We start from the raw sequence: 10,009 nt of genomic DNA on the forward strand, positions 1-10,009 counted from the left end.
ATTAATTTAATAGAATAAATCTATTAAATTAATCTTAAGGAATAAACTAGAGATTAATAAGATTTTAAATCTAACTTTATTATAATTAGTAAATAGAAAATAAATAAGTCTAAAGACTTTTATAAGATAACTATAACTTAATAAATAATATTTAGTTTTTAGATATAAGTTAGTTAAGAGAGGATAGATAATATATATTTAATTTTAATATATAAGTTAGTATATTTATTTTTTTAGATATAAGTTAGTACTTCTAATTAAAATATAATAAGTTAGAACTAAAGTAATTATTATAGTATATTATACTATTTTTAAGGTTTAAATAGTAACCCTCTAAAATTATTAGTTCTAAAAACTTATTAGTTTTATTAATAGAAAGTAATACTAACTAGACTAAATAGCTATCTAATTCTATCCTATAGGGAGTATCTATTAATAATTTATTATTAAAATAAATATATAAAGGGTATTAAGTATAATAGAGTATAAAATAGGATAAAAAAGTAATATAGAAAGGTATAAGTAATAAAAGTATATTAAAATAGAACTATAAATTTATAATTACTACTTTAGAATAGGAATAGTTTTAGGTATAATTATAATTATTTACCTATAATTATATATAATTATAGAGTTAAAGTTAGGTTAACTTTAACCTATATTAATTAATTTAAATAAGGTATAAGGTTAAGTCAGCCTAACTTTCGTCCACAGAACCCTAAAACTAGCGGTTAGCGGATCTACCCTAATGGTATACTATAGCATGCGAGCTAACATGGGCAAGGTGAATGAATGGATGGGGGTTGGAACTTGGAACTTGTTGGAGGGCTGCAGTTTGCAATCTGCAGGTTGCTGCACTGTACCCGACACGCGCAACCAAAAGAAACGGCCGATTCCCGTCTCGTCTCGTCTCGTCTCTGGTGGTTCGCTCCCAGCAGCAGGCCAGCAAAGACCGACAGCAACCTTCAATCCACCCAGGTCCATCCTGTTCTTCTAATCTATCCCCAGCTTTCTACGCTTGGCCGCAGCCCACGCTTTCTGGCCCGACCATTCTAGCCCAATGCCGCCCGCCGGTCTGGATGACTGAGCAGAATCAAGTCAGCAGTAGCAGTAGCAGTAGTAGTGACCGGGCACCGACCCGACGTACGGCCAACATCCCATCGCCCATCTAACTTGCTAGGTTAGTTGAGCTGGTGTCAGTGCCAATGCCAGCGGCCCTCCACTTCTGGCTGCCAGACTCACCTCACCTTACCACCTAAGCAAATCCCTAGTACAGATACCTTCCTAGTAATTGGTATTCGTTGCGCACTGCCACTGCCACCACCACCACCACCACCGGCGGCCGTCAACCACAAACCACCACTCCCCTTTGACTTCCACCGCCAACATTTCATCTCCGCCTGCACCCATTTTAACCAGCATCGCTATTGTTGCTGCACACCGCGCCTTGCTGCCTCGCCCCCGACGCTCCTTTTGCAGCCTGCCGAGAATATCGACGTCCTCTGCCGTGTTCCCGCCCTTTGCAACAACCAACCCGCCCGGGTCAGGGCCCTGTGTCAAGTCATAGGCCCATAACGTCACCCGGCCCATCCTGGAAAGGGGACGGAGAATAGAACGAAGGGTAAACGAAAAGCAACACCACCAAAAAAAAAAAAATACCTCCCTTCGACGACGCCGCCGCCGCGACAGCCGTCAATCTGTCCCTGCGAGCCTTGTTGGCGCAACCGACCGAGCAATTGCCAATTTCGCCCTGTGAGCGGCTCGCGGCGATCCTGTGCTTCCTCACCATAGCCGGCGGCCGTTGAGGCCTCGCGTTGTTAGTACACCTCTCCTTCGATTCCTGTACCACATTTTTCTCCACCTTGGCACAACTCGCCATCTCTCCCCTTTATAATCAACCGTCTAACAACCACGTCCATAGGCCGATAAGATCTCTCGCTGCAATCCCCAGCTCGACCGATCCATTCCATCATGGCCGACTACCACGGCGACCCGCGAGGTCACCACTCCAACAACTACCAACGCGATGCCGCCTTCTCAAACATTTTCGGCGCCGCTCCCCCGCCGGGACGCTCCCAGACCATGACCTCCTCTTCGATGCCTCCTCAGATGATGCCTCAGCACCAGGGTAGGACACAGACAATGTCTTCTTCCTCCATGTCGAGCATGCAGCGACAACCCCCGCCGAGACAGCCTCAGGGCGGTTACGACCCGAACCCTCCGAGAGGGGCTTCGTTGCAGAACGGCTACCCGGGACAGCGCTCCGCCTCTGGCGGCTATCAAGTGCCCAACCCTCAACAATACATGCCGCAGCAACAGGCCCGTCGCCCGTATCCTGGCCCTCCGGCACCTGTCCCCCAACGCGGCGACATGCGAGGGCCGCCCCCGCAAGGGCAGTATGGCGCGCCAAGGTCTCAGGCACAGAGGTTTTATCAAGGAGGAGGGCCAGCACCGGCAATGAATAATGATTCCTACCGCTCACAGTCTCTTGCCTCTACCCCGAGGCCAAACATGTACCAGCCTCCTCCCGGGAACTACGGTTCGCAGCCGAATCATCAAGCTCCGGCCAATGCCTTTCGCCATGCTCCGTACAACCCGAGTTCGGCCCGAACTACGGCGCAAGGACGGGTCGTTCCCGAACGCCACGATGATCGAGCCATGTCAATGACTGGATACCCTCCGCAAGATCGCGACTTGCATCAACACCAAAACTCGCACCAGACGATGAGCGGCCGAGTCATTCCGAACAGAAGAGCACCGGTGGAGCTACCGGCGACCAATGGCAGCTTTGGAGGAGGCTACACACCGGCGCCAGGGTCTCAGACGAGGACGGTGAGCATGGCCTCCTCCAATGGAGATTCACAAAGGACCATGTCAATGGCGTCCACAATCGCGCCTACGATAACTCCCTCGGATTCCGATGCCGCAACGCTGGCACATAGGCCCTCCATGAGCAAGTCTATCGACGGCAGTGAACGGCCACCGACGGCCAAGATCCGACCTCCTCTGGTATACCCTGCGCTGCTGTCGAGAGTAGCAGACTGTTTCCGACAGAAGATCATCACAGGTGACAGAACGAAGAACGAGCTCACGTATAAGAACGCCTTCAGCGGTGCCGAGGCGGTAGACGTTTTGTCATATATTATCAGGACGACCGACAGAAACCTGGCCTTGCTACTGGGACGAGCGCTCGATGCCCAGAAGTTCTTCCACGACGTCACTTACGAACACCGCTTGCGCGACTCGACGTCAGAAATGTACCAGTTCCGAGAAACCATGATGGAAGAGCCTGAAGAAAAGGTCCCTGTCAACGGTGTCTTCGTCCTCCTCTCCGAATGTTACTCTCCCACCTGCACGAGAGACCAGCTTTGCTACTCCATAGCCTGCCCCCGCAGACTGGAGCAAGTGTCCCGACTGAACCTGAAGATTCAGCCCGGCCTGAAGAAGGAAGCAGAGGCCGCCACGAACGAAGATGACATCGATCAGACAGACGAGCAGAAGCTGTGGATCAATTCCGTGCCGAAGGAGATCGCCGAGAGCGTTGGCGACAGGGAAAAGAAGAGGCAGGAGGTTATTTCGGAAATTTGCTACACCGAAAGAGACTTTGTCAAGGATTTGGAGTATCTTCGCGACTTCTGGATTCTCCCTCTGCGTTCCAAGGCCTCTCCTATTCCTGCCGCCAAGAGAGAAAAGGTTGTCAAGGCTATTTTCAGCAACATTGTCGACCATCCCAGTCTTCACCAAGTGAGCTCACGATTCGCCAAGTCGTTGACGGAGAGACAAAACAAGCACCCTGTCGTTGGTAACGTCGGCGACATCTTCCTCGAATGGGTCCCTCAGTTTGAGCCTTTTATTTGGTATGGTTCCAAGCAGCTGGAGGCCAAGTTTGAGTTTGAGAATGAGCGTTCATCGAACCCTTACTTTGCCAAATTTGTGGACGAGATCGAGCGAAGGAAAGAGTCGCGAAAGCTGGAACTCAACGGTTATCTCACCAAGCCGACGACGCGTTTGGCTCGTTACCCTTTGTTGCTGGAGAACGTGCTCAAGTACACCGAGGACGGTAACTCGGACAAGGAAGACATTCCAAAGGTGCTCAAATTGATCCGCGACCTCTTGAGCAGAGTCAATGCCGAATCAGGAAAGGCAGAGAACAGATTCAACCTGAGAAGGTTGCATGAGCAATTGCGTTTCAGACCGAACGAGAGGGTAGATCTGAGACTGACGGAGGAAGGCCGCGAGTTGGTGTTCAAGAGTCAGCTGAAGAAGACACCGCAAGACGCGTCTGAGATCACGGCTTTCTTGTTCGACCACGCGGTGTTGTTGGTGAGAATCAAACAAGCGGGCAAGGGTGAGGAAATTAAGGCGTACAGAAGGGTGAGCATTATACATACCGGATTGGAGATTAAGCTAACCTGGAACAGCCCATCCCCTTGGAACTTCTTGCCATTCGAGAAATGGAGGAAGTCATTCCCGGTTCCGGTGGCATGAAGCGTTCGTCGTCTAGCTTGCTACCAGCGCTTCGGGCCAACACGAATGACAGCAAGAAGGGAGAAGGCTGGCCCATCACGTTTAGGCATTTGGGTAAGGCCGGCTATGAGCTGACGTTGTATGCTTCAAACCAAGCGGCACGTAAGAAGTGGCTGGAGTTCATCGACACCGCTCAACAGAAGCTGAGAGCCCGCGCCGACTTCTTTAACACAACCGTCATCTCTGCAGGATTCTTCGTTGGCACTAACCAGGTCAACTGTGTTACTCCCTACGATGGTGGTCGAAAGTTGTTGTACGGCACGGACAACGGTATTTACTTGTCAGATCGTAAAAGCAAGGAGGCCATTCCGAAGCGAGTCATCGAGACGACAAGCGTTACCCAACTGGACGTCCTGGAAGAGTACGGTCTTCTGTTGGTTCTTTCGAACAAGGCCCTCTACTCGTACCCTCTCGGTGCGCTCAATCCCGACGAGCCTGCCCTCTCGAAGAGGCCAAAGAAGATTCAAAGTCACTGCAACTTCTTCAAGACAGGCATTTGCCTTGGCAGGCATCTTGTGTGCTGCGTCAAGTCGTCAGCCCTATCAACCACCATCAAAGTCTACGAGCCCAATGACGCAATGTCCAAGGGCAAGAAGCAAAAGGGTTTCGGAAAGATGTTCGCCGGCCAGGATGAGCTTAAGCCATTTAAGGAGTTCTACATCCCTACGGAATCGTCATCTGTGCACTTCCTCAAGTCCAAATTGTGCGTGGCATGCGCCCGTGGATTCGAGGTTGTGTCCCTCGAGACCCTTGAGACGCAGTCACTCCTCGACCAGGCCGACACCAGTCTCGACTTTGTCGCCCGCAAGGAGAACGTCAAGCCGATTCACATTGAGCGTCTCAATGGCGAGTTCTTGCTCAACTACTCTGAGTTTTCCTTCTTCGTCAACCGTAATGGTTGGCGTGCGAGACCGGAGTGGCGTATCGACTGGGAGGGTACGCCGCAGAGCTTTGCCCTCAGTTATCCATGGATTTTGGCATTTGAGCAAAACTTCATTGAGCTCAGAAACATTGAGACCGGCGCTGTGCACATTGTGCCGCATAGAAACATCAGGATGCTGCATAGCAGTACCCACGAGGTAAGTCTGGCTATTGTTTACCCTGAAGATAAAGTTGCTGACACAGCTATACAGATCATTTTTGCGTATGAAGACGAGAAGGGAGAGGACGTTGTTGAAGCCATTGACTTTTGGAAGAGCAACAGGAGATCCGAAATTCCATGATTCGACAACGCGACGCCATCCCATCTCGGTCACTCCTCGAGGGAGAGCATGTTTGATTAAAGATCGATACCAGAGTGACTTGACTCAAATTCTTTTGCAGCCCTTTTATCGACGGCGGCTTCTTGTCTCTGGACAGGGCAATGTTTTGGCCGGGCGCTTGCGTCAAAAGCGGAGGACGACGATGGCGTGGGAGGGAAAGCTTCTTTTAGAATGGACGACGGCAACCTATTTTTGTCATCGATACATGGTTCCATTTTGTGTTGTTTCCACTTGGATGGGGGTTCTTACTCGGTTAGTAGAGGGGGTCAAGCGTTATTCTCTGCAGTTGGTTGTGGGTGAAGGGACGGGGAGAAAGAGAAGGTTGAGAGATACTCGAGGACAATTTAAAGTAAGTTGTTCCTGCGAGCATATGACTGGTCGTATGTGAAGTGAAATGAGCCTGGCGTGACGGATTTCCTCAGCATTCATCGTCCTTGTGAGAGCCTTGGAAGTTGCATCCTGGTGCGTGGGTGGTTGGTTTAGTTCAACTCTATTAATTGCATGAGCGTGTCAAGACTGAGATGAACGTTTCCTTAATTGTCGGCGATGCCCAAGCTGGGGCGCCCGTTGTGACTGTGGGAGCTGGCTGTTGAAGAGGAAAAACTGTTGGGGAGCAAATGTCTATATAATGATCGGTCATGATTTTGACCAGTTTTCCTCGAGCGATTACTGCATAGAGTGTGGGTAGGTTTTCTCGACGAAGTATTCTCTGACTTCGTGCGGGTGAGCATCGTGACTTTGTTCTCTGATAGTAGACTCAGGAGGATTTTGTCCCGGAGATCGAGGGACTCGCGTCGTCTTGTATCTTTGGTGGTGTATTAGACGGCTAATACTCTGGAAAGGAGGCAGAGATCTGCCATAACTAGAACAGAGAACCGTTGGGGCAGACTCTTGTGATGTGCCAAGGGAGCATCATTGTGCGTTGACCAAGTCCAATCTGGAGATCTTGGGTAGCGATTTCATTTGTGGCCATGTTTCAACTGTTGCTGCCAGTGTCACCTTTATAGATATTCTGCAAAATGGCAGGCCGAGAAGGAAGGCGATCCGCAGGAGAGTGGTTGTAGTTTGTGGGACACGTTACGGCTGCATCTAGGGGTTCAACGTAGATACATACCTGACAAAGGGACTTCGGCGGCGAGGTTAAATTTTCCAGCACCATCATAAAATTCCTGGAAGCAGGGAGAATCTCTCACTGCCATTTTCAAAGGGAAAGCAGAGGTGATGTGTGAAATGCGAAGCCTCAACTGCTCGATCACATATGGAAAAGGGGGTTTCTAAAATGGCTATTGGGACGGTTTAGACGTCAAATCGATGTTGAGATGCCTTTGTAGGTAGAAGATATCAAGTCACGCCATAGAACGAAGGACCTGGGCAATAATGAATATCGCCGTTGAACCAGAAGTTGGGCGGCCGCGAATCGTATACATTGCTCTCATCACTTCCAGAAGCAACCAAGGGGATGGGTTCGGTTGAACACTTAGAGATCATTTATTAGCTCGGTAGTCACTTCCCGCAGGTTTTCTCAAACGCTCCTTCCACCGGGCTCTGGGTTAAGCGGTAGCTTGGTCTAGGGCGGTCCTTCCTTCCTGGTCATGACGCCCAGCTTAAGGTCTTTCTTTCCTTGGGAAGGAAGACGCGTCCCCTTCCCGTCTACACTCCTTCTTGTTTCCACCCACCGTGTCCTTCCTTTTCAACTCAAAATCTTGTTACTCACCTCTCACGTTTCAAAACTCCAATCTTACGCCAAAGTACCCCACCATCACTGCCAAAATGGTCCAGGACGACCATCGCTGGCTCCTTACCACGGGCCGTTTCAGCGACTTCCTCATCTGCTGCGAGGATTTCGTGGATCTCAATGTCCACAAACTCATCCTGAGCCTCCACTCTGACTACTTCGCCCAGAGATTCCAGGACGAGTCCGTGAAGGTTGGGCCTTTCTCGTCGAATTCTCATGCGCCAGAGTGCTTACCATGAATGATCACAGGGATCCAATGCCTGCATTATAAGCTTGGACGTCGAAGCCCGCGACATGAATATTCTACTCGATTTCTTCTACCGAGGAACCACCCCGTGGAAGCGTCCTGACGACATGTTCTCCCTGGCTCGCCTGTGGATTCTCGCGGACAAGCTCAAGGTTACCAACGCCAAGATCGACATTGAAGAGCACGTGAAGAGCAAGCTTGAGCAGTTTGACAAAAAGTGGCTCATCGCGGATGAGGACATGCTTAACCTAGTGTTCTCTCACAAGGCTTGCGCTGAGTCCGGCATGGGTTACGTCGTCGGTGAAGCCGCCTGGACTGTTCTCGCGAACCCAAAGATCCCCAAGGACACGGAGCTAGTAAAAAAGCTGTCTCAGGAACACAACAACCTGGCCAACATGATGTTGTTCTGGTCTTCTCACTACATGAGGTCCTGCGAGCAGTACACCGGAAATGTTTGGCGCAACGCCAAGGGACAAGGCGTCAGAGACAACCTCATGTCTGAGAAGATGACGAAGCCCTCCGACATCATGACGAGGTATGAAACTTTCATATGAAGGGATTTGAATTGATCTGACCCCTTGTAGTGGAAAGGGGGCGACTGAAGACGAGAAGAAACCCGAGGAATCGTGAAGGTACTGGATTGTTTTGCCGCTTATTTGCTGAAGAATGGACGGGAAATTGTGTGGACGTATGGCACGTCGAGGCTATCGCGAAGTAAAGTCGATTCAAGTGTGAAATACGAAGACGAGGGGGGCTCTATGCCCTTGAAAATTGAATTTCAGTGATTTGGCGTAGAAATGAAATCATTCTTAGTAGACCTCAATGAGTAGACGTGATTTCCTATTACGACAGGGAACGAATTCTATGCCTTATTGCTACTGATCTGGAAGACGCGGGCTTGCTCTCGGAGTGCCATGCATTTGACGAAGCTGCGCCTTCCTTTCCAATCTGCTGCTAGCCTTTTGCTTTTGTTATTATCTTCTCTCGCCTTTTGATTCAGGCGACGAACTCCACAACAACCCAACGTCTTCCACAAAGTCGACCTCACCACCGATCGGCTGTCTGTAACCTCACCAGCAGCTCATAGGAAGTCGTGAAATTTCTACCATACGGACTCACAATGACGGATTTAGACTTGGGCCATATTTTCTGCGGCTTCCATACTGGAGATTGTCGCTATATTGAGCTCGTGAATGATCGACGCAACCGATGGTTGCCGATTTGCCCTCACCGCCTGATGCGCCACTCGGGTTACTTCGCGAAAATGTTCAAGTATGGTGTTCATCTGACCGAGGTACTCTCACCTTGCTTGAAGAGCCAAGTACTTTTGCAGCTAATGTTAGGAACAGGATGTTGTCCTCGGAAAGTGGCAAGTACCTGACGAGATCGACTTCGACTTGCTATCCAATCTGATCGATTATTTCCACGAAGGAAACTATGGCTGGATATTCTCTCGTGACGACATTCAGCAGAATATTGAGCTGTGGAAACTTGCAAACTTTCTCGAGGTCGAGAGTGTCATGCACATCATCGAGCTGAACCTCACCACAAGGATCGGCAGCATGAAGCAGAAGTATCGCGCTGCCAAGCCCGATATGCTGACCCGGGTGTTCTCCGACCCAAAGTGCGGCAACTCGACTATGGGCTTCATCTTCGCCGAGGCAGCTCTGGCCGTGTGGTCCACCACCGGCAAGGCTGATCATCTGCGATCGCTGGATCGTGCGCGCGACGAGTTCCCTGTCTTGAGACGGCACATGGATTTCTGGTCGGAACTCTACCTCAGATACTACCACTCTGGCTCGACCTATTCCATCATCGCCAAGAGCGAGACGTGGCCCGACGAGGCCATCAAGTACTGCCAGCCGCTTCGCAGACACATGATCTTGAGCCGTCTTGGGATCGCTGGTTCGGACTCGCCTTTCCTGTCACAGTTGAGCGGTGATTATTTTCCTTCTCCTGCCTTTGATTCACACCTCTAACTAAGAACCAATACAGCCGGCATATGGTAACTTTCATTATCAATGACACGAATAAGGACTCGCTCCTAGTAACGACTAGGATGGAATACTTGCTATGAGGAGCCGCGATTTGTCGACGATGGACCTTTGAAATGGAGCTAGTCGCAGATTGGCTATGTTTGGAACGAGGACCGCAGACGTTGGATCGGCGGTAAAGGACAAGCTCCGAGATTTTGGCAAGGAATATCAGACGTGTTGAGGATCAACACTGTTTTCTGTA

General features: G+C 49.9%; 3 protein-coding genes and 1 pseudogene across 4 annotated transcripts; all 4 read left to right on the plus strand.

Moving 5' to 3' along the window:
• Positions 1 to 1,971: 1,971 nt before the first annotated feature.
• Positions 1,972 to 5,750, plus strand: GCG54_00009360 (Rho1 guanine nucleotide exchange factor 1; the record flags this gene model as incomplete). Its single annotated transcript, XM_045409308.1, has 3 exons — positions 1,972 to 4,374; positions 4,422 to 5,606; positions 5,661 to 5,750. 3 exons carry the CDS (start codon positions 1,972 to 1,974, stop codon positions 5,748 to 5,750), a joined length of 3,678 nt encoding a protein of 1,225 aa, XP_045256553.1.
• Positions 5,751 to 5,931: 181 nt separating this feature from the next.
• GCG54_00009361 lies at positions 5,932 to 6,182 on the plus strand (annotated as a pseudogene). Its single transcript has one exon. A coding segment is annotated over exon 1 (251 nt).
• A 1,377-nt stretch (positions 6,183 to 7,559) lies between these two features.
• On the plus strand, positions 7,560 to 8,401 carry GCG54_00009362 (uncharacterized protein; the record flags this gene model as incomplete). The annotated part of the gene is made up of 3 exons (XM_045409309.1): positions 7,560 to 7,715; positions 7,774 to 8,306; positions 8,356 to 8,401. 3 exons carry the CDS (start codon positions 7,560 to 7,562, stop codon positions 8,399 to 8,401), a joined length of 735 nt encoding a protein of 244 aa, XP_045256554.1.
• A 634-nt stretch (positions 8,402 to 9,035) lies between these two features.
• Positions 9,036 to 9,750, plus strand: GCG54_00009363 (uncharacterized protein; the record flags this gene model as incomplete). The annotated part of the gene is made up of 2 exons (XM_045409310.1): positions 9,036 to 9,065; positions 9,115 to 9,750. 2 exons carry the CDS (start codon positions 9,036 to 9,038, stop codon positions 9,748 to 9,750), a joined length of 666 nt encoding a protein of 221 aa, XP_045256555.1.
• Positions 9,751 to 10,009: the final 259 nt, after the last annotated feature.

This window comes from Colletotrichum gloeosporioides (genome assembly GCF_011800055.1).
Source record: "Colletotrichum gloeosporioides strain Lc1 chromosome Unknown consensus_117, whole genome shotgun sequence".
In the NCBI taxonomy this organism is placed as follows: domain Eukaryota; kingdom Fungi; phylum Ascomycota; class Sordariomycetes; order Glomerellales; family Glomerellaceae; genus Colletotrichum; species Colletotrichum gloeosporioides.